This window comes from Podarcis bocagei (genome assembly GCF_964188305.1).
Source record: "Podarcis bocagei genome assembly, chromosome: 17".
NCBI classification, from domain to species: Eukaryota; Metazoa; Chordata; class Lepidosauria; order Squamata; family Lacertidae; genus Podarcis; species Podarcis bocagei.
In genome coordinates, this window is record NC_138143.1 from 2,697,880 (window position 1) to 2,722,608 (window position 24,729).

At 45.7% G+C, this 24,729-nt stretch overlaps 1 protein-coding gene across 10 annotated transcripts in view; it reads right to left on the bottom strand.

Moving 5' to 3' along the window:
- The window catches only part of IQSEC2 (IQ motif and Sec7 domain ArfGEF 2), a 168,143-nt gene that overhangs the window by 47,091 nt on the left and 96,323 nt on the right, over positions 1-24,729 (bottom strand). Inside the window, exon 1 of one of the 10 annotated variants that reach the window (XM_081177330.1) lies at positions 10,384-10,409. The exons of 8 other annotated variants lie outside the window; for them this stretch is intronic. In XM_081177330.1, coding sequence (XP_081033456.1) covers positions 10,384-10,394 — 11 coding nt within the window. In that variant the 5' untranslated portion in view covers positions 10,395-10,409. Of the gene's footprint in view, positions 1-10,095; positions 10,140-10,383; positions 10,410-24,729 lie in introns of those variants that run through there. One more of the 10 variants, XM_081177328.1, reaches the window with a different exon arrangement.

Below are 24,729 nucleotides of genomic sequence, written 5' to 3' on the forward strand. Positions count from 1 at the left end.
GCTCATGCCAGTCTCCCCGGTCCAGGCGCGCCAGTGCCTCTTTTGTCGAGCGCACCATTCTTTCCGCTTGCCCGTTGCTGGATGGATGAAAAGGTGCCGTTAGGGCATGGCGGATGCCCAGTTCCAAAAGATACCGCTCAAACGTGCCTGACGTGAACTGCGGTCCGTTGTCAGAGACAAGGACATCAGGACACCCATGCGTTGCAAACAGGCCTCGCAGCACCCGGATGACAGCTTCGGTAGTGGTGGAGGGCATCAGGGCGACCTCCAGCCATTTGGAATAGGCGTCCACCACTACCATAAAGGTCCGGCCATGAAAGGGGCCAGCCAGATCGATGTGCACCCTCTCTAACTGCCGCGGACCTGAGTGAAAACTATCTACAGACCTGAGTGAAAACTATATACAGTATCCCCCTGTTGGCCCAGGGTGAAAACTACACTACATAACACTTCTTTCTTGTAGTTTGGATCCATTGCTCCGTGTCCGCTTCTCTGGAGCAGCAGAAAACAACCTTTCTCCCTCCTCTATGTGACATCCTTTTATATATTTGAACATGGCTATCATATCACCCCTTAACCTCCTCTTCTCCAGGCTAAACATGCCCAGCTCCCTTAGCCGTTCCTCATAAGGCATCGTTTCCAGGCCTTTGACCATTTTGGTTGCCCTCCTCTGGACACGTTCCAGTTTGTCAGTGTCCTTCTTGAACTGTGGTGCCCAGAACTGGACACAGTACTCCAGGTGAGGTCTGACCAGAGCAGAATACAGTGGCATACATTGATGCAGAATACATTGATGCAGCCCAGAATTGCATTGGCTTTTTTAGCTGCCGCGTCACACTGTTGGCTCATGTCAAGTTTGTGGTCAACCAAGACTCCTAGATCCTTTTCACATGTACTGCTCTCAAGCCAGGTGTCACCCATCTTGTATTTGTGCCTCTCATTTTTTTTGCCCAAGTGCAATACTTTACATTTCTCCCTGTTAAAATTCATCTTGCTTGAGGAGGGTTGTGTCAGGGAGGGTTGTGTAGTGGAAACAGGCGGCAGAGCCCTACACAAATGCTATCTAGTCATCTACAGTGCACAAATTTTATTGTTTTTATTTTCAAGGCTTAGATAAAGGGGTGTGTGTGGCCATGCTCCTTCCTTCCTCAGCAACTGGCTCAAAAGCAAAATAAAATAAAAGTAAAATGTTCCATGACTAAAATGTCCCCACCCGCCCACCCGGTCAGGTGGCAAGTACACTTCATTTGTTTAACTCAACATGTAATATTAAATATTCCAGGATATTGGAGGTTCCATGTACCCTTCATGGCTTATTGTCATTGACAGATCTAATCTCCATATATTCCCAAGACAGGCTGATAAGTCCTAGTGCTGCCCAATCATCACTCTCCTGCTGTAAGTTACATGAGGAATTGCAATCCCACATTTTATGGGGGTGTAACATTCTTTTACATTTCTATATCCTGTTATTGTCAATCCACCTAAGCAGACATGACATAGCTGCATAAGCAGGGAAGGGTCAAATAATCTGAACACATGTATTTTAGGATCTTCTTAAAAAAATTAAAAACCCATTAAAATATGCACATACAGAGATTTACAATTTGATGTCAATGTTGCCCCGTAAGTGAATGAACAAAGTATAGCTATTACAGTGGGGAAGAAACATAAGCTACTAACCATCACCATGTCTTGTAACAATAATTTCCACAAGCTGGTTAAGTGTCACATGAAGAAATACTGTCCTCTGTTTGTCCTGAATAAACTGCCTAATCACACAGTTAACATGCACTTATTTATGTGGTTACATGAGATGAACTCAAAATACTGGGGGGAAATGAACAAACCTGATACTCTATGTATGTACTCTTTAGCTGTGTGGGTGCTAGTATAAAAGACACTCACATAGGTCCACTCCTGGCCCAAATCTTGTGTGCCTTTGTGAGCATGGAAACTTACCTACCTACATACACAATGAGGAAGCAGCACGAAAACAACTCAGAAAACTCTCTAAGACTCACAAGCCTTCAATCATTCCCATGCACACACAGAGAAGCATGAACATAAGCAAGACTGCATACTGTTCATACATGTGAGCAAAGAAACACTGGCAGGCAGCTACAAGTATCAGGGGTGGGTCAAATAGTTGGGTCAAATAGGGCCTATATAATTGTTTATGTACATACATATACAAAGTGATAAAAACATTCAGACCAATATTGCCTTTACCCATGTTTACAGCACAAACACCTAAGCTATCACTCCTACAACCCTCAGACCATATTATTAATCATTGACAATATACAGTTTATCAGATGGAAGCTGCAATCCTATACATACTTACTTGAGAGCAAGCCCCATTGAGTTCAGTGGGACTTACTTCTCAGAAGACATAGATAGGATTGGGTTGTTGAAAAACATATTTTCCTGTTGTGAGCCCCTTTTGAGCATTGCCCCATCTATCCAGTCTTACAAGGCTATAAATAAATCCTGGAACGTGCAAGTGTGCCATAACACACATCCAACACACAAATTTCAAAAACAAAAACTGTAAAATAACCTGCAAAGATGAAATGTTCATGTACAAGCAATGCTCTCTCCATCTTATGCAAATATATAAACACTGGGCAGAGTGAACCCTCAAACTACTGCAATCCCCTCTGTCTTCACACACCCCTTGCACCCCACTTGCATGTAATACAGACAGACTATATCTTTCCTTCTTTTCTGTGGCTGAATTGGCTGAACTGCAACTGCCCTCCCACCTTGTTGCCCATCCTCAAACAACTGACAACAGCAGCAACACAGCTAGGAAATTATTGATGAAGCAGAGCAGGCCTTAGATGTGGTTGCCATGGGGATGAGCGGAGGGGGTGAGATGCTAGGTTGCTATGGCTGCTGCAAGGAAGAGGATGGGTACCATCATCACCATAGTGATGTTATGCGAGTCGAGATGCTCAAAAGGGAGGGTATGCAGCCTGGATTTGTGGAAAGAGTGGCCCAGAAGTACAGAGACACCCCTCCCACTTGGGGCTGGACTATGGGAGGATAAGCATGTTTCTGTGAGCAAAGGGAGAGAATTCTCTCTGAACAAATGGAATTCTTCATTTATTTCTGCAATACAGATGAGGCTGTAGCTTGTCCATGAAGTAGACACTTTATGTCTTACACACACAAAGCAGTTGACATATGAGAAGGGAGGTTGGGAAACCCTGGATTTGCGGCCAGTGCAGAGGCTGCAGATTCAATTGCCCCTTGAGAAAAGCAGGAGGTGAAGGGAACTTCCACTCCCACCTACAGTTTCCCAGCATGTGTGAGCAGAAAGCAGTTGAGTGGAAACTGGGAGCCAAGTCTCCTGCTTTTTATGCCTAAGCTCAAGGTCGACCACCTTAAGAAGGGGATCCTGGAGTCAAAACACAGGGGGGTGGTTTTTTTATTTCTCTGTTTTAGCAGACGTTACCTGGCTGTAGAGCCCCCTCCCAAATGTCACCCCTAAATAGAACAGCAATTTGGAGTCGCCATAATTATTGCATGCCTGCCCATTGTCATGGCAACAGCTCCAAAATAGCTATCTCACAGAAAGGCTCCAGAAAAGAGAGGGGGTGTTATGCTGCTCAATAAATAACATTTCAATGCCAATTAACTCTTCTTGCCATTCCAATTGCTGCTGGAGTCAAGATTATAATCACTACTCCTCTCAAGTCACATTGGCTATGGGAGTGAGCACATGTCGGGGATAGTCAGTCCTGGTGTGTCTAGGGATATTATCCTCACCCCCCATACCGGTGCCAATACAAACACTGACACATGTTCACGAGCATAGGCAGGCACATGCCTTCTGACAGACACATGGTAACATTAAAAAAACGCACACATTGACTCAACCATCAGCAGAGTCTTACTAACAAACCACACACACAAATATCTAAAGCTGCATATTTCACTGATGCATCAACAATATGTGCAACAAAATATAAAAGTCACAAACTGTGCTATTGTCAGGAGAGTCAATGCAAAGACACCTCACTGAATGTACTCCACTGTATATTCCAATAAAGCATCGGAATCTATATCAGTGGTTCTCAAAGGATGTGGCACGTCACACTGGTGTGGTAGGAGAGGATGACAAGTGTGGCAGGAAGATTCAAGGACAAATTGTTTGTTTGTTTGTTTGTTTGTTTGTTTGTTTGTTTGTTTGTTTGTTTGTTTCTCTGTCACCCATCTGACTGAGTTGTCTCAACCATTCTGGGCAGCTTCCAACAAATTAAAACACTGAACACATAGTATCAAAATACATATTTTTTAGAATATGGATTTATATTTTTTTCAAAATGAGAGCAAAAGCATCAAGTGATACTGAGGACAATCCTAGTTGTGACCCAGAATCGCCGTTTGAAGAGAGGGCTTTGTCTATTCTTCTACAGTTCACCATGACATACTGTTGCAAACAGGAATTTTCAACTCTGACAAATATGAAAGATCAGAAAAGAAAAGGGCTTATTTGTGTTGATGAGGAGATGAAAGTTTGTTTGTCTCAAATTAGACCTAATATATTTATTTACCCAGCAAAAGCAGAGTACCTCCAGAAAAAAGCACTGCTTAAGTAAGAGGCTCCTTTATAATTATATATACCTTTACCTTATTATGTGAATGATTCATGTTCTGACGTAGCTGCGTTGGTTTATACTTTCTAGATGTCCCATGATCATATAACAAAGTACGGTAGTTGTGTTCTATGTTATAAATCAAGCCCTGCCAGGAGTTTCCCAATGTATTTCCCTTATCAATAAAAAATGGTGTAATGCAAGCAAATTTTTATCCTGAAAGTGTGGCCCAGAGAAAACAGTTTGAGAACCACAGACATATATTCAAGGTGCAGAACCAGAAACATAATCACTTGCAATTTATTAAATAATGCACAGATCTGACAGAAACATGGGATACATTTATGGCAGTTGGGCATATCAACCTCTACTAAATACAGAATACCCAACGCTTAAGGCAGTGCACCTCCAGGTTGCTGGGTGACAAACAATGAGAGAGAGATGCCTCCCTCGTGTCCTGTTTATGGACTTCCTAAAGGGATTGGGCTGGACATGTTAGAAAAAGGATTACTAGATGGACCTCTGGTTTGATCCAACAAGGGCTTCATGCTCTTCCATGCTGAGCTCTGTGACTTATCATTAATTTCACACTGATCAAATACTTTGAGGATTCAAAATGCTTTGCATATGCAGTACTGACCTGGTTCTCTCATCACATTAATGATAGTTTAATGGTTTGATGTGCTCAAAATGCTGCTCAAAAGTTATTCCGATTTCCGCCATGCCACAAATGAACAAGACAGAGTCTGGCTTGTTGTGTCACTGAACCTCAACTTATGCCTTTTTTCCTCTGTAAAGTCACATAGCTAAACCACAAGCAATAACTAATGTTTTCATATACCAATAATCCTAGGGGACATCCTTACACTGAACTAAGACAGGCTAGAGAAGGACATTCATTTCTTTGCATCAAACTGTAGGTCAACTGAAATCCCACCAAAACCTTGGGATTAAGCCAAGTTGTTAAAGTCAATATAAACATGTGTGAAAAGAGAGATAGACTCACTAGAGAGATAAGAACCGACCCCACCCCACCCCCGGCAGGACCTGCCGCATCTTCCAAAAAGTCACTTTAAACCACCTTTGCTTGCAACTCTTAATTTATACCTCTCTTCCTGCCACCTTCAGCTTGGTGTGTTCAAAAGGAACTCCTTTTGCCTACCCAACAGAATCCTTGTGTTATAATCCACATAAGGCAGCAGCTACAGATCAGGTCACAAGGGGTAGGGGGTGGTCCTTTTCCTCCTTGCTGATCAGGATACAGAACAGGAAGGGCTATTGGTCAGTCGCTGCAGGACATTCCTGCTTGAGCAGTTTGTGCTGGGGAAGGTTTGCTTCAGTCTAGCATCTTATTAGTTGGGTGAGCACTTGCTAAACTCATCTGACATGATTGAATAGGCTTAACCACTGGCCAAGGAGAACAGCCCCCAAAGAGTCACCCACAATCCAGAATTTCCACACCCAGCAAGCAAAACACAAAGGCCATGTCATCTGTCACACCCACACTATAAATAGCCCAAAGTTTCTCTCTCTTACAAACACTGCATGCACAATTACTCTCACATTGGCACAGCCTAACAAACTCCTAGTATCTGTCTTAACTATGGAACAAACCCACAAGTTCTGGTCGCAAACCCTGTTTTTCTCCCACAAGAATGAATAGTGTTCATTTGTTTTCACTACTGAAGTGATGATATGTTCTACTTTATAGAGAACAGTCCTTAATTGGAAGGCATCCTCTTTTTGAAGGGCTATTTTAAAGATAAAGACCCATGCAACAGAGAGCACATGGGCGGCAGCAGCCTTAGCAGGCACAGAGGTTACCTGGCTGCAGTGGCCACAGTCTTCTCCAGCAGGGAGGGATGCATTGTGGGATGGCAGTTCTGCGAGAACAGAGGGCTGGACTAGACGGACCTTTGGTCTTATCCCACACTGCTTCTCTTATGTTCTGATAGTAATTATTTTTACATTTGTATCTATTCATAAATATTAGCATATTCATATTTTATTCACATCTGCACTCTCTTTTCTCCTCTATCTGTGGTATCTTTTTGATAATGCAGAAGTGGCTGCCCTATTCACCATAAACTATGACAGACACAGCAAGCAACAGAAACCAGAGAGCTGGTTCAGACTCAGCTGGTAAACCTGGCCTGCTCCACTTTCGCTTGCAGGCGGGGGCTCCCATGACTGAGTGCCCCCGCATACCAAAACTCTCTCTCTCCCAGCAGCGCTGACTTGGGCCCCAGACTGTGGGTGCCCAGTGTGCACGTGCCATGCTGCAGCGTCATGACGTCCCATCACATTGTGCAGAGCAGCCTTTAACCTAGAGCCTTTTCCTGGAGTTGGGACAGCTGCCCAGGTACTAAAACCAGGTGTGCTCAGAGCAGAGCAGGCCAGCTGCAGCTCACAATTTAACTGCTCAATGTTTGTTATGATTACAGACTTCAAGCTCTCCTTTGCTGCCAGGTGGTCCACTGCAAAGAAGATAAAGGTTCTGTATCTTGATCTTCAACAGTTCTATCTCCAGCTCTGAGAGCAGAAATAATGTATTAGGGAGTTGAGTTGCTATCTTTTTTCCCCTGTCAGAGCACCTCTGCCTTTAATGGTTACACAAGAGACAAATTTAGCATGTGAAATTCTTCCCAATATGCAGTTGTTGAAGACATAATGTGGAGGGCCTTCATAGCAGCCTGGCATACAAAAAATTATCAGGAGAAGCTTTTCTCCGCCAGCAAAAACATCAAGCTGCTATACTTTTGAGTTTTATGCCCGACTCTGGGGTTGCGGCGCTCATCTCGCTTTACTGGCTGAGGGAGCTGGCGTTTGTCTGCAGACAGTTTTTCCAGGTCATGTGGCCAGCATGACTAAGCTGCTTCTGGTGAACCAGAGCAGCGCACAAAAACGCCGTTTACCTTCCCACCAGAGTGGTACCTATTTATCTACTTGCACTTTGGCGTGCTTTCGAACTGCTAGGTTGGCAGGAGCAGGGACCGAGCAACGGGAGCTCACCCCGTTGCGGGGATTTGAACCGCCAACATTCTGATTGGCAAGCCCTAGGCTCTGTGGTTTAACTCACAGCACCACCCGCGTCCCATTTTTGAATTTTAGGCTACTGTTAAAAAGCTGCAGAAACAAAGTCATTCTTTTAAAAAGTGGGAACCCATCCCCAGGTCTGGAAAAGGAATGGCAACTAAGAGGGATGGGGCAGCTGTTGAGCCTCTGCTTGGATGGGAGGCAACATAGTTCAGGAGCTGGCACCTCAGACGTGGAATTCCTGAATTCAAATCCCAGTTCAGTATGGTAGCCTTGGGCACATAGGAGCCAACTCATAGGGGCCGAGGTCCCTTCACCCCCTAATATAATATTTGAGGGAGCCAAACCCCCCCCCCAATTGATAGGCTGTGCCATTCAAATGTTTTTTTTAAAAAAATTATTTATCAAATTTTTCAAAAGTGTCATTCAAATGTTGCGTGTGCACCACATCATGTGACTATGTGGGGCAGAACATACCTGGGTCCCCCCAATATTTTATTCAAGTTGGCATCCCTGCTTGGGCAAGTGGCCCCCTTTCTACCTCAGTTCCTCAAACTGTAAAATGGGAATAAGGGTGACCTCTCGTGTTGGGAAAGTTGATGTTATCCACCCTGATAAGGCTGGCTATGGGGCTAGAGAAGCACCCCCCCATGCCAGCTGCGCCTTCTCACTTGTACATATTTTGTTCAATAGGCATGCTGCTTCAGAAAGGGGACTTTTCACTTCTCCAGTGTTTTAGACACATGCAATTGATATTCTGGAGCACTGATGTCTTTGACCAATTTTCAGGTTGTGCACTCTGAGTGACTACTGTTATACACAATTAAATAGTCCTGTGTGTTTGGTAAGCATTTGCTTTTAAAATGTGGTGCCTGCTTGTTTTGTCTTGATGATATTGTTATAGTTAAGAGATAAACAGAAGTAACCACAACCAATGCTCTTAAAATTCACTGTGCCGCACACCCTTAGCCTCAGTTATAACTAAACATACCTTGGAACTTTGCCCCTCCCAATGAAATCGAATACAGCCAAATTGGTGGGCCAGTTTTGACAAAAGTGAACCCCCCACCCCCACTTGAAATTCGCTGGGAAATCCTCTGGCACAAGCCCTCCTGAAACTTCCTTTCCTGTTCCTTCTGTGAGAGAACTTACCAACTGACTGCATCTCATGGATCACAGCTGGCTACCTCTCACTCTGCTTGTCTTCAGGTATAACCTGAATCTACTGCCCAGGGACTCATGGTAAGGCTACCTTGGATCTGAGCAGCTGCAGCAAGACGCCCCACTTGACACCACACCACACCTTCCCCAACATCTGTTTCCCTCATTTGATTACTTAAATCTTCTTCCCACTGAAGCCAGGGCTCCCATCTCAGTGCTGACTTCATAAAAAGCAAACAAACAAACAAACAAACAAACAAACAAACAAACAAACAAACAGAGACACTCCGTTTTTGAGAACAGTCACAGTGCAAAAAGATAAAACATGAGGGACTCCCATTTTCAGCTTCCTGCAGCCCTAGCCTGCTGCACTGGAAACCTGTAAACATAAAACTGGCAGCAACCACCACCACAATCTTAGACCCAACCATCCATCCAACTCTTGTAGCTGTTATCCTTGTCAACTGAAACTACCAAGCCCTGGGCTGCCACAGCTGCAATCCTAAACACCTACAGCCAGGGTCATGCTAGGAAGGAGCGGCCTGGCAGCGGCTTGAAATTACACAAGCTACTGTGTAGAAATATATAAAATAAATAAATAAATTGTCCAGAAGTACCTTAGAGACCAACTAAGTTTGTTCTTGGTATGAGCTTTCGTGTGCATGCACGAAATATCTGGTATCTGAAGAAGTGTGCATGCACACCAAGAAGAAACTTAGTTGGTCTCTAAGGTGCTACTGGACATTTTTTTTAAAAAAAATATTATATATATTTCTACTGCATCAGACCAACACGGCTACCTCCCTGAAGCTACTGTGTATCTTCTTTTAAAGGGGAATGGTTGCCAAAGGGAGTGGGGGGTGAATGGGGGGGGGCATGCGGGATGGGTGTGTGTGCAGATGGGACGCAGCACAAGCCTGGACATTACTTCCAACCCACCCAGTGCACACCCTCCAACATTTCTCTGGCGAAAATAGGGACGTCCCATTCCATCATGATATTTATACCACACACATCTTACTAGGTTGCCCCAGTCACTCTGGGCAGCTTCCAACATATATAAAAACATAATAAAACATTAAACATTTTAAAAAAACATTCCTTATACAGGTTTGCCTTCAGACGGCTTGCAGGTTGGATACTCCATACCCCCCAACATTTCTCTAATGAAAAGGGACACTTGGAGGGTCTCTGCGTGTGTGCAGATGGGACGCAGCACAAGCCTGTCTTTCATTGCTTCCAGCCCACCCCATGATATGCAGCATAACCCAGAAGTAACTGCGCTCAGGACCTGGGTGTGCAGGTGCTCCTCTCGCTCATGATTCATAGGGAATGGAAGCGGCCAGTTGAAAGGTGTGCACCAAAGTCTCACATCCCCCTTCCAGCCTGGCAGGCCGCTGTTCTTCCCCAGGCTTTAGTCCCTTCCTTGCTAGAGCAGCCTCTCGGCCTGGGCCTGATCTTTAGGCCTGGAGCAGCTGCTGTTGTAACTTCCCCCTGCTCTTGCTGGTCCTGGAAACTGCAGATGCTTCCCAAACTTCTTTGTCTAACACCAACCAACACAGATATAGCAGGAAGTTACTTGCTAATCATTCATGGAGACTCATCCCAGCACAGCTGCTCCTCACTCTAATTCCACTGCCTTCGTCTCATCAAGGACATGGCTTTGTTGCAGTCTTCAGTTCTGCAAGTCCCTTGTAGTGGGGGAGGGGGGTTTCCAACTGAGACGCCCCACCCAAGTGTTCTGTTCCCATCTGGCAGCTTCCTCTTTCAATTTCCTCTTCAGTTCTCCCCTGGCCACCCAATTCCCTTGACTACAAAGTCGTTACACAGCCTAGTTCCTTATACATTCTTCCCAATCATCACCAGGAGTGCAACAGCTGGCTCATTTGACCAGCATCATGAGCCTCCAGCGCCAGCCCAGGACATTTTGGTACTGAGGCCTAAAATCTAAATGGCATCCCCTCTCTTGAACCTCAAGTCAAGCTGTCATGAAGTTCTCATGCATGGCTCCCATTAATTTCACTGGGGAACCTGCGGGATCAGCTCTGCTTTGTCTTCTAGCCCTTAATGACACCCCAAATCACCACCTCGCCTGGCCTCATGATGGGGCCACCTCTGCTTAGAGGCCAAGACACCTGAGAGGCACCCTAGGAGTGCCCCCTGCAGGGACTGGAGTAGCCTGTCGAACCAGTAGACACCAAGCATTGTGCCCTGCCAGTGTGCATTCCTGTCATAGCTGAAGAACAAACAGCACATCCCCCAGGCAGTTCTTCTCTTCCTGAGTCACTGTGTCCTCCTTGGCAGGACCTGTTCTCAGGGTCTGGCTTGGCCTCCTTTCACACCCTTCAACCATAGGGGCCATAGTCACTACCTCTTGCCACAGAAAAGATGAGAGCCAGCGGCTTTCTCCATCAGTGCCGGCACCACCATCCCCTTATCACTGCCAGCTCTGAAGCTTGCAGAGGACCATTTCCTGGTGGGTTGTGCCTTCCAGAGGTTACACCTGCCTGCCTCTCTCTCTAACAGCTTTAATACCATCCAGAATCTGCACCCTGACAGACATTGATTTGAATTAATGGTAAGGCTGCCTTAGCCCAAGCAGAATCCAATGTGGAAGGCAGCTGCCTCTGGAATGGGATGGGTGAGCAGCAGACACACAGCATAAACTTTGAGCAACCCCAGAAACCACTCTTCTGGTTGGGCCATGAGCCAGCCTCTAGCTCTCTAGTGCCAGCCCCTAATCTGCAAAACGGGAACAAGAGCAACCTCCTTCCTAGTGACATTGGGAAGATGAATGGGGTGCCAAGTGCTATTCCGTAGTCCCAGGAACAGAACAGGCTAGATAGGCAACGAACGAGCCAAATAATGCATTTTAGGTTCCATCTGGGCAAAGCAGACAGAATGCAAGGTGTCCCCATATCTTCCAAACTAATCCCAGTGTCTGTTGCAGAGTTCCATTATGCTCACTCCCGCCCCCTCCTGATCGCATCTAAGCGAAGACCCACTTTGTTTCTTCTAACCTGGCGCTGCCCTCTTTCCCCATGACTCATGCCAATATGCTGGGAATGATAGATACCTCAGGGTGCGCACCGAGATGCAGTACCGCCACATCCAGCGTCCAGGACGGGGGCAGATGCCGAGTCACAGGGAGCAAACTACTTGTGGTGGCCTGAGAGGAGTGAAGGTTGTCTTTCCTTGGCTGTGTCAGGATAAATCATTTGCATGCTGCCCACCCCCATTAAGGTCCCAGCAGGCACAATGCAACCAAGTTCCAGTCGTTCAGTCCACACCAATGCTCAGAGTCCTTGGCAGTAGAAATCCCCCCCCCCTCAAATTCACTGTGCAGAGCTGAGCTCCCAGAGCCCTTTGCTGCCGTGTTTGAGCTCTCTGGAGCCTCAGCTGTTCCCCCAGATTTCCAGCCCTGTTTGAGTGAGCGGCGACCAGAGACACCCCACAGCACCTGCTGTCCTGAATGGCGACTCCGCCAGCCGAGGGAGGGAGCTGTGTGCCCCCACCTCCCGCGCCAACACGTACACTCAATGCACGCTCACGCTGCAGCCAAACTCCCCAGGGTCCTGCAACACAGAGCAAACAGCTGGTTTCCAACTGGCTTTTCCTGAATTCCAGCCTTCCTGCAGCAGTTAACAGCATCCATCTTGTGTTCACCTCATACTGAACCAAAGCAAGAAGCCCAGCCAGACTGAACTCTGTAATGCCAACCCTTTTCTTCAGTCAGTGGCTTTAAAAAACAATAACTCAATTTAAATTTTACTAATTTGTGAACATATGATAGCATATGAGCATATGATAGATAACATAAACCAAGCTTTCTCCAACCTCGCTGCCACCCCTTTCCTTGGTCTTCTCTCCTCTCAATAATTGGCCCCCACATTGAGGAAATGGACATGGAGAGGGAGCCCTCAGTATACAAATCTTACACAAATTATCTCCTGTATTGAAAGTGGGATCAGCTAGGAGAAAAGTAATTGGGGGTGTAGGGTGCTATCCTGCTTCCAGACTAAGGGGCATTATAACTCTCCTGGAGAGAGAGAGAGAGAGAGAGAGAGAGAGAGAGAGAGAGAGAGAGAGAGAGACTCTTTATTTGTGCGAGCCACAAGCCACAGCAAAGGAATCATGCTCCTCAACATCAGTTGCTGGAGAAGAAGCGCAGAAGAGGGGTATTGGCTGTGGACTTTCAATGGGCACCTGGCTAGCGCTGTGAGAAACAAGATCTGCTGGATTAGATCTGCTTTTCGTCTGATTCAGCAGGGCTCTTATGTTCTTATGTCTCTGCTACAAAGTCACTACCTGCAGGATGGAGATGGCAATACTGATTGCTAAAGTGGTGCTCAAAGTTTATTAACGAAAGTATGTGAAACACTTTGTGTGATTGATTGATTTTTTTTTACTATGAGGGGTGGGAAACCCCTGGCTCATGGACCAATCTTGTCTCATCATGGACATTTGTTAAATGCCCCATCATCTGACATGACTCCAATGTGGGGCTGTTATAAGAATTCTAAGGTCTCAGATATAGAAGAAATGTTCATATACAGTATGTACAATGCATTATTATTATTATTATTATTATTATTATTATTATTATTATTATTATTATTACTTCTATGGATCTTGCCATGCCTCTCGCACCAATCTTTCATGCCTGAAATGACATGCAGCAAAGTTTTCTTCAATAGACTTGATTGCCTACACATGAACCTCTGAGGGTTTTGTTTCTCTCCCTCTTTTCTGGCTGCGAGCAATTTTGGTTGCTAAACATGCAAATAGGTCTGAAATGTGGGTGGTGGGTGGTTTAATGGTTTGCAGGTGTCAAAAAGGTGCTGCTGCCTCTCTGAAAAGGGGGACAGCTATTGCTATTTCCCCATGCAAAGAAAATGGTCCCTTGGTAGGGTGGCCTTGTATCAGGTTCAAAAATACTTTCAAGAAGTGAGAGCAAAGGCCTTGAAGTTGACCACTAATAGTTATCACCTGGACAGGAGACTGAGCAAGCAAATAAGCCACCTAGTCACAGTCTTCCCCACTAAGATGCATTGTATTTCTATTTAAATTAAAATAGTTGTATTATACTAATTATGGTTGTGATATTTTAATGTGGCAGCACCTGTACTTTGTAACAACTCCCTGCTTATTGACATCAGGCAGGTGCCTTCCCTGTTCTCTTTTTGGTGCCTGCTTTAAGCATACAATCATACACCATATACATTTTGTTAAACGAAAGAATCTTTTTACTATAATTTAAATGGAAAATAGAGATAGATATGTAGACTGGCAGAAATAATTACTACAATTTAAACAGCACTGCAGTGCATCTCTCCATGCTGGGGAAGACTAGGACCAGGCGCCCTGTTGTCCAGGGCGTTCAGTGTTGATGGGCAACTTCCATGGCCTGGCTCTCCCTTCATATGGATCTTTTTCTTTAAATTGCACAATGCTTCAAAAAGAAGATGTCTTCAACTACAGGACCAGCCCCTGTAACGCAGTTCACACTGCCAATGTGCGTCTTCCCCATCCTGAGACCCACCTGACCGTGGCGTAGAGACTGTGCAATACGGTATATCCATACAGATACCTTATTTACTCCTGAAGTTGTGGTTTGTCCTTTGGAAGAAAACAGCTGAGGAATAAACTCTCAGCAAAGCTGGATGCAAAACAGCACCTCTGGTTTACTGATTTGAACTGAATTAATGGTGATTATTTCACCTCAGGAACTCCTGGGAAGTGTAGTTTGGTGAAGGTTGTTAGAGTCTCACATGCAGAATTCTCAGCAACCTACAGTTCCCAGGATTCCTTGGAGGAAGTTGTGTCAGTTAAACTGTAGAAGACAGAAACATATTTGTGGTGCAGGTATGCCAGCCATACACTCTTTCCCGCAGAGCTGAGAGTTGATGCTTTCCCTGCTTCCTTGTAAATGTTCCACTCTCTCAGCCCGGGGGCATGCCAGAATGAAAGTGAGCATGGTGTGGGAAATAGTCCACGTCCCACTTCTGTCATGGATGTGTTGTGGCAAGTCATTATCCCTGCCATTTGGAAAATGGGAATTGAGATAGCTCAGTTGGTAGAGCATGAGGCTCTTGATCTCAGGGTCATGAGTTTGATCCCCACATTGGGTGAGATTCCCGCATTGCAGGGGGTTGGACTAGATGACCCTCGTGGCCCCTTCCACAATTCTATGAATCTATGAATCCCTGCTGCTAAAGCAATATGGATCAGGCCCTGTAAAATACAGGTACCCCACTAGTCTTTATACTTCAGCTTAAGTCCACGTAATAGAAATCACCACATATTTCCCCACTACTGATCCTTGCCTCCATTTCCTTCCTATGTCTGTTGTTTCCTGGGAAATATTTTAGAGTGCAACCCTCTTGTCATACCTGTTCTTTGTAAACTTCCATTTACATAGATATAATGATAGTAGTAGTAATCATAAAGATAGAAGCAAGCTGCTCGTGAGCTCCTTGGAGTAAGTGCAGAATCCAATCCCCCTGGTCTTTGGCCCCGGAGATGTGTGTTTTCAAGACCTACTCTCTTCCTGTGACTGTCATTTGTTTTAACTTTTTAAACTCTGGGTTTTAATTTTTTAAAAAATAGTTATAACCTGCCCTGGGATCCATTGGTGAAGGATAAATTTAGCAACAAATAAATTTAGCAACAAATAAAAATGATAAAAATAGCCACTCAATTAGTCAATCAATCAAACATGGGCAACTGATTGGGCTTCTGTATTAAGCACATGCATATCAAAACTGTAGCTGAATATGCAGATGTGGAAGTCAGTGTTTGAACTGACTTTCTATTGCCTTTAGAGCTCCGCTGAAAGAGCTGGTGATGACCTCTAGAGGCCTAAAAGAGGGTGATGGACTGGGACCTGAGAGGCCTGGGTTCAAAGCCCCACTCAGCCATTAAACCCACCGGGTGACTTTGGGCCAGCTACTGCCTCTCAGATTAACTTAACTCACAGGGTTGCTGTGAGGAGGAAATGGGCTCTTTGGAGGAAAGGCGGGATATAGAAGTAGGAACAACAGAGCAACAAACCAACCAACCAACCAACCAACCAACCAATCAATCAATCATTGTGTGTGTCCAGCAGCATACATAAGAAATTACCTCCACTACTATGAAATAATTGTCTGTATTGTTTTAAACGGATTTTTTTTTTACTTTAATTTTAGATTTTAATGTTTTGATTGATTGATTTTATTACATATGCTGATGTTTTAATTGTGCAGATCTGCAGAATCACCCTGGGATGCCTTTGGCAAAGGGCAGTTCAGAATTCATAGAAATTAATTAAATTGATTAATAAATAATACCATCAATACATCTAAACTAAATTGGGAATATGCCCTTAAGCTTGCCTAGTCAAATCCATACGGTGAGCATTTTAAAGTATTATCTAACACACCCCAAGCTATTGGGTCTGGGAAGGCTACAAATGTAAACAATTAAATTAAGGTGCAATTTAGACTGGACGTCTCTTTCATTTGGACCCAGTTACAAAATAACTGCCTTAATTCAGCTGTAAATATCATGTATGTGTTTAAATACCCACTTTTCTTAGCAAAAGACACTGAAGCTGAGGCTTAATTCTTTGCAAAATGCCAAGTGTTTGATCAAGAAAAGCAATTATTTAACTGTATGGGTATTGTTGCCAGGTGCTACCAGGCAAGCATAATTTTGTACCTGGTTTCTGTATCCAAGTATAAAATGCCAAGTGAGAAGCAGCCCTCAAAGCAGTGCGGGGGCAGCTGCCTCCATATGTGCTGGCAAAGACTGGGCATGGGTGTCGGCAAGTCTAGCATTGCAAACCCACCTTCAAGTGGCATGGCTGCCCATACAGAAAGAAAGGCTCTACCTGCCGGGCTCCTGTGCGCTGCCCCGCCCCCTCCAACCTCAGCAGGCAGGCAGAGGATCCCTGCAGACGCTCAGAGGGCCGGCTGCTCCCTGCTGCAGTCACAGGGCAGCGTTGCTTGGCAACAGCAGAGCTGCATCCCCCCCGCCCGCCCCCGGTCTTTTTATAACCAGGGCTGTGGGAAGTGGGTCAAAATGGGAGAGCCAAAGGGCAGCCCCTGAAATGCCAGCTGAGGAGTGGGGCTAGATCAGGGCAATCAACCTCCCCCTTTCACCCTGCCCTGCGCCTGCCCACCTGCAGCATGGCATTTAAGAGCAGGAGGCAGAAGCTGCTCCATTCAGATCTTCATTGCATTGTTACAGTATATTGTAACCTGTCACGGGAAGGCAAACTATAAATCCATTAAAATAAAAAGAATAACAGAATTATCACTGTCTCACTGAGGGGTGAACGAGAATTGATGGTGCCACACACATTGGTAGAGGACCTGTGTCTGCTCCAGTCACAGCAGGAGCTGTGGGCACCTCCTTTAGACATCACAAAAACGAGGATAGCCCTCCCGATGTCCCCAGACAGCACTGTGGTTTATTTCCTTCAAAGCAACCAATGTTTGTTCTTTGACTCACTTCTCATGTTTTGTTTTAAGAAAACAAATCATGAGCCCCGGTTTAGATGACACAAGAAGTCAGGCCATGGAGCAGCAACAGCACAGGAGCACTGAGGGAACTGTTGAGCTATGTGCAACAGCATGATGCTCATTCACATTAAAACCACTGTTTATTTCAAACTGAAATATCATGTGATGGACAAATTGGGTGCTCACTAACGGTTCCTAATCTTCCTGGAAAAAGTGACAGTTGGGGCCTGGGGCCGTTGCTGTTCGTCTTTATAAATGACTTGGATGCAGGAATTGAGGGGATGGTCATCAAATTTGCTAATGACGCCAAAATGGGAGGGGTAGCGAATGCTACAAAATGCAGAATCGGGATTCCAGAACTGATTGAAGAACTGGGCCCAAACTAACACAATGAATTTCAAGAGGGACAAATGTAAGGTTCTTCACATAGGCAGGAATAACCAGCTGCACAAATATAAGATGGGGGACACCTGGCTTGCCAGTAGTACATGTGAAAAGTTTGAGATTCCTGCACTGCAGGGGGCTGGACTAGATGACCCTGGGGGTCCTTTTCAACTCTACAATTCTATGACAATCACAGTTTATTTTAATCAGATTTCATGTGATGTGTGAACTGGGTCTGTGTTTCAGGATGAAGAACACTAGAGCTGAAATCAATTTGCTCCCAACATTCCTCTATATATTATCCTCTGTGAATTTCAATCCTGCATATTCAAAGGATAGTCTCTGAATATTTGATTTGTGGACTTGGCTGTCTATGCTATTTTATTTCAATATTTAATATTTGACAGTTGATATTTTAATAAAATTTGTTAGCTGACATATAATAGTACTTTGTATCTGAGAAACAACAGCTGAAGAGATTTCATATTTGATGGCTACTGAAAACAAAACAATGTCAAGTGATGCCAAAAAGTATAAAGCATTTGATTTCAAATATTCTCAATTGAAATCAGAATGGCAAATTATTAATACCTGTGTATATTTGTATTTCCGCTCTCTCTCTCTGTGTATACCTATTTTGGGTCCAAAGTTCTGGGTTGCACAATTATTTAAACACAGTGATTTCCAACTCTGAGAGCAGCATAAGGGAGCACTGGCACAAGCTCCTCCCTCAACCAACTCTCTCTTCCACTTTTCTAGAAGCAGAATTAGAGGGGCCAAACCTGCCACTTCTTTAGAATCAGTAACCCTCTGGGTGACGCACTTCAACTTGGTAGAAAAGGTAGGGGTTCAACTAGATGACCCACTGAACAGCATCCAACTCATGCGTTACTTTGAACTTAGTAAGAGCAAAATCCAACAGAGTGAATACACTGAATCCTGGGGCAGAGAGAAGAAGTCCTGAGTCTGTGTCTCCGTGACTGACCCATAAGCTCACTGCCCAACATTGTGAACAAAAGCCAGGATTCAAAAGTCCAATTTCCAGCCCCACCCCACCCGAGAAAAAGCTCAGTCTCTGCTCACCCCAACCCCACTCCTTAGCACCCGCATTTGCCCATCTCTCCCTGAAACCACACTGGCCTTGCCTTAACCACTAGAGCAGGGCAGGGGCAAGGTGGACGGACCTGCAATTCCCAAAGTGCCCCCAAGTAGGAGGAAGGCAGATCAGAACTCAAATTTTGCTGCCATCTAGTGTTAAGCCTGCAAAGATGCAACCTGAATGCTGGGTAAGTTTAAGATACGTACAATTAAACAATAATAACAATGAACAGGCAGCTTGGTGTCTCATCCAGATGCAGTAGCGAGCAAATCTAAAGAAGAGAACACAGTCAGGTGTTAACACAGAATTTCCAGCGAGTTAAGTTCTCAAACAGTTGTGAGGAAATATTTACAAGAACTGGAGCAAAGCTGCCAGTTTTCATCTTCCCAGCAGGGCATCCTGTGCTGTTGCCAAGAGCTGCTCAACAGGCAGACATCTAATAGGTACAGCTTTGCCAGGCATATTGAGACAGTGGTGCAGAAAGTGGCAACTGTTAGAATTCAGGACGTCAAGCAGATCTTAAAGGCACAGAAGCCTGGCCACAGAAAGAAATATTGCAACCCCAGCTGCAGGCGTCACGAAGTCAGGTGAGCGGAGGGGCCCCCGTCCCCTGACACACAAGAAGTGGAGCTGGAGTGGGTTGGGGTTGCCGGCTTCTCCAAGGGAACAGTCACATGTGTATGTGGTGCTGTATGCAGCTTTAAACCTGGGGAGAGACTTGAGAAAAAGAGATGCTGGAGGATGTGTGTGTGTAGAATTCCTGCACCTTCCAACTTTCTGTAGAATCTCAGCTGGGGGAGGTTTTCTCCTGGCAAGCTGCATCTACGCCAACTCTGGTTCTGCGCCATTCCTGAAGCAATACAAGAGCCCCGTCCTTACTGACATCTCTTCGTGGCTGGGACTGGAAGAAGCCTGGGTCTGGGGGTGGGGGCTGCAAGCACTTAAACATGCACAAATGGCAATTAAAAAGTAAAGAACAATGGTGTGGGAGAGAAGTGTTTCTCCACTGGAACTGGGTTGAGAGGCACGATGGAGGGCTGCCTGGCTGCAGCCCCATGACCACAGATGCTTCTGCGTAGGGTGGATTGCTAGGGAAGCCATGAATCCCGTCTCCCCAGTTTACTTCATCTCCTTCCAACCAATGTAAAATTGACTGGTGGGTAGTGAATGTCAAATGGGAGACACCCCTTTCACAAACCTGCTTACCTCTCCCTTTCCTTTGATATCTGATCCCAGGAGATTTCTGCCACCCAAACAATCCACCATCCAGACTTGCTTGGACAAAGTCTGAAAAATGTCTCAGCTCCAAAAACTTACCATGCAATGACTGTACCTTCCCAAAATGTACTGGGCATAAAAAGATAACCCTCACCCAGCCCTCAAATGCTACCTCTAAAATAAAGCAGAATTTTTTATTGCCATCTGTCTCTCTCTGTCTACTGAGATCATGGGGTTAGATGGACACACTGTGGTTACCAGTTTATATTTTATACACCTATAGTTCTGTGACAAAGTGGTCCAGGAGATGCCCCACAAATGCAGGTGAAGAGATCTGTTCAAAGCCCCAAAAGTGGCACTGGGGAGGGGAGAGAAATATGAAGAAGCTAACATTTGGACAGGAAGCTGCTACCCGCTCCCTAATAAGGGCAAAAATAAAAGCCTGTGGAAAAGTAGCTTTAGGACAGCAAAACAGAGGGAAGCCACCTGCTCCTTCTCCCTCCTTTAGTACAGTCCCTACCTTCCAATCCTCCAGCTCCCCACCCACCAAATGTCTCAGAAGCAGCAGCCCAGCTCCGACTCAGCCTTGCAGAGAATGCGAGATTTGAGAGAAGAAGGGAGGAGAGGCAACAGCAGTCTGCAGGATCCATTTAATTGTTCTTTTCTTTATTGTTTGGTTCAGAGAAGACAGAAGCCTTAGATTTATTGACCGAAATCATTTTTGTACACAAGAGTATTTGTTATAAAGCCTCTTTTGTTTCTTATTTACAGAAACAAGTTGGGGTGGGAAGACATGGAGCAATGGGCTTCTTCAAGCAGCACACGTCGATGTGGGGCAGCCTATACCTGGCAGGGAAACTGAGGAGCTGAGCAAAGGGGACCAAAACAGGTGGTGGGAGGGAATTGCCCCAGAGAGGGATCGGCATGTATTCCTGACATGCTCCACAGGCAGGTGGGGGCAGGGCAGGAGAGGAGCTTTCCTCCCCAGTCTCTCCCCCCAGCAGCACCTGTTTGCACAATATGTCCAAGCCCATTTTCATAACTGGCTGGCAAATGGCTAATCAGCTAGTGTGGGACCAAGCAACTGGTCAGTGTGTTAAAGTAATTATGGCCGCTTCATAAGACACAGCCTTCCCTTAGTGTGCAAGGCACGCTTGTTTTGCATGTAGGGGCAGTGCAAAGTCTCATACTGTGCACTCAAGATCCAACAGGGAGTAGGAAAACCCTCAGGGGCACGGGAGGGGAATGAGGACAAAGGCAGGTTAACATGAAGAAACCTCATTGCAGTACACACCCATTTTGCATACTTGTAAACTGGTGCGGCACACACTGCACCTGAAATGGTGCAACTCATCAAGTTTGCTCCTGTTTTGCACAGCTGCTGTATGGCAGGCAGTGCTAGCTACATTCCTTATTCACACCAATGGTACAGGAGGGTGGGGAGGAGTTCAGTGCAGTTTCAACAATTTGCAGAAGATTGCCATAGTTTTGTGGAAGGGGAAAGTGGTTTTTAAAATGTGCCAAGGCCCACAGTTGCACAGCAGAACACGCTTTATGGCTTACCAGAATCCAATACTGGTGGAATCCTGAGAATCTGAGCTTTCGTTTAAAAAAATAAACAAGCAAGCATCTAGCCCTCATGCTTGTGGGCAGTGTGTGTGTGTGTGTGTGTGTGTGTGTGTGTGTGTGTGTGTGTGTGTGTGTAAAAACATATTGGTCAAGTGGGTAGAAATAAGGAGCATTTGAATGGAACTGCTTCTTCACCCAGCACAGAGCCCAATGCTTTTTTCTTCTGCCCCACCTCGTTAACGATTTTGTATGAGCAAGCAAACCTCTTTTTTAGCCTGCACCTTATAAGGAATGCTGTTGTAGATGAACATCTCCATCCATTGTGTCCCCTGTAATACTTCCAAGGGAGTGGGAATATTCAGTATGATGACATGTCCTGCTTCTTGCTTAATGAATTTTTATTGTGGAGATGTAAAATTGCAGAAGCCATAAATTCCTCATAACATGTAGTTTTGAGTGTCAGTATGTGATAGAGAGCAGGGACAGGGATACAGTGGTGCCTCGCAAGACAAAATTAATTCGTTCCACGAGTTTTTTCGTCTAGCGAATTTTTCGTCTTGCGAAGCACGGTGTCGGAAAAGTTTTGGAAAAGCTTCAAGAATCACCAAAAACCTCAAAAAAGGCTACCACACCACATTCTATGAGTTGCTCCTCGAAGTCAAGTCGCAACTGTATTAACGGTGTTAAGAAAAAGGAAACAAACTTGCAAAAAACGCAAGATGTTTTCGTCTTGCGAAGCAAGCCCATAGGGAAATTTGTCTTGCGAAGCAGCTCAAAAACCGCAAAACCCTTTCGTCTAGCGAGTTTTTCGTCTTGCGAGGCATTCGTCTTGCGGGGCACCACTGTATCATTCCTGATATCATGACTATTGGGAGATCAAGACTGGGCTCACACCCTTATCACAGCAGCATTAACCATGGATAATGCAAACCAGAGTTCCCATCTTAATCAGCATTTGAAACTAATTGGCAAACTCTGTTTAAGGCAGAAACCCTAGTTAGGGACAGCCATTTTTACAGTCATTGCAGAAATAACTATGAATAAGACGGCCGGATGAGGGGGATCAAGAACTGCAGGGTCCCATGACCTGCTCTCGTTTACTGTACTTAACCATAGTTAATAGATTGGGGTTTTAGGGCAGCAAGAAAAAAGTAGATCTTGTTTTTCAAAACCCAGCTAGGAAAAGGCACAAACACTGTACAGTCAACATATAGTAGAGCAAGCCAATTAAGATGCAAATGTACAGACTCTGTGTAGGGTCAGGAGTGCTTCAAACATGATGAATTCCAGAAAACAGAAATCAAGTCCATGCAGGAAATAACATGCAAGCCACATGTAAGAATATCCCACATGACCACAGGACACATGTATTTTGCCATAGCACAGCAAAATATAGACATGTGTTATCATCACACATTATTTCCTACACAGAACTGTCGTGTTCTGTGGGTGCTCAGCTGTAGCAGTTCTCTGGAGTCCAAAAGCATAATCTGAGCTTTCTGGTCACCTGATTCATATATTACGACGGTGACACAGTTGTCATCAAATAACGTGCTTCCATGTGGTTGAACTACCAAGATGGAGGTAAAGTGCTGGCATGGGAACTAACCATGATTGTACTTTCCCAGCTGTGCAGAAATGTAGATCCCTCCCCACCACACGCCAATTTTTGCGATGGTAAGCATGTTGCCATGGTAACACAGGAATCAGCACCTACTTTGCAAACAGCAGCTGTAATTCACACTGCCACACCAATGAGGATTAAACTACTACTGCTTACCTCTTTGCTTTGCCCCAGTGGCAGAATTGGATTAAAGTCGTGGCTTTCCCAGAGTCCTTTGCACTAAAGGAGAGGTGGCTGCTGCCTTTGAAAAAGCCGCTCTGCCCAACCATTGATGTGTAGGAGAACAGATGTATGCATGAACCTGGTTTGGTGAAACCAGTGGTCCATCAAGCAGCTCAGTCTACTCCAGGAATGGGAAACCCATAGACTCCTTGATGCTGCTGGACTACAGCTCCCATCAACCCTGACCACTGGCCATGCTGGCTGGAGCTGATGGGAGCAACGTCCAGCAGCACCTGGAAGCTCAAAGGCTCATCACTCAGGCAAAGGTATTTCACAGCCCTGCCACCCAGGGGCTAGTGTGGGACCCCCGGGGGGGAACAGCCCCAGACACACAATTTTTAGGGGGTGCAAGCCAGGTGCCCCCATACAGGGATCCCCAGCCTGTCCTGCCTGACGCCCCAGAGCCCACCGCGTCCCCAGTCCCTTTGCTGAATCGGGGGAGATTTGCTCACCAAGGGCTGCGTTGGCCAATCGGGCTCCTCCTCCTTCAGCAGCCAGGGCTGAGCTGGTGTGTGAGCTCTCTGTGAACCTTCTGTGCCCTGTGCATGTGTGCCTGGCACCGCTGGCGGCGAAAGCCCTGCTTGCCCTGCCCATGCACACACATGCGCGTGTACCCTGGGCACCAAAAAAGGACGCAACGCCACAGTTGCCACCCAAATCCATTTAAATGGAAAGAACCTGGGACCTTTGGCAAGCAAAGCCTGGGCCTTGTCACTGACTTTCCCTAGATGTCTGCACCAGAGGCCTCCCCTTGAAGACTCTTTCCCCCAGAAAAGCACACAGGGATTATTATCAGGCGGAATTCCATATGTCCCACCACCTCAGCCACCAGTTTGTCTAATCCACTGAACTGGAGAATGCATGTGCCATTAACACAGCTTTCTCTTGTGGCCACTCCAGGAACCACAAGTGGAACTTGCACACATGTGGCCCTGGCTCAGCCAACACTCCACCACTCGCACACTCATTTTTCACATTGACAAGATGGGGAAAGTCGGAAACATTTCTCACACTGAGTATCAAAATCTCAGCAGTAGTAGAGCAGATTTGGCAAAACGTCTCCTTGTAGATAATACCCCGTGAGCTTTCTTCGCCCGCCCTGCCTCCACCTAGCCATTTTTTTCTTCCAATGAAATCCACAGGTGGCCCAGATGGGAATACAAGATCTTATGCATGGTGCCAACCCAGGAGACAGCACAAGCAAAACAGAGAGTGCCCCCTCCCACAGCACAAGAACGCAGAGTCTGCACACTTCACAGCCTGAAAAATCCTCCAGTGTCCAGGATTCCCGGCCCACACCAG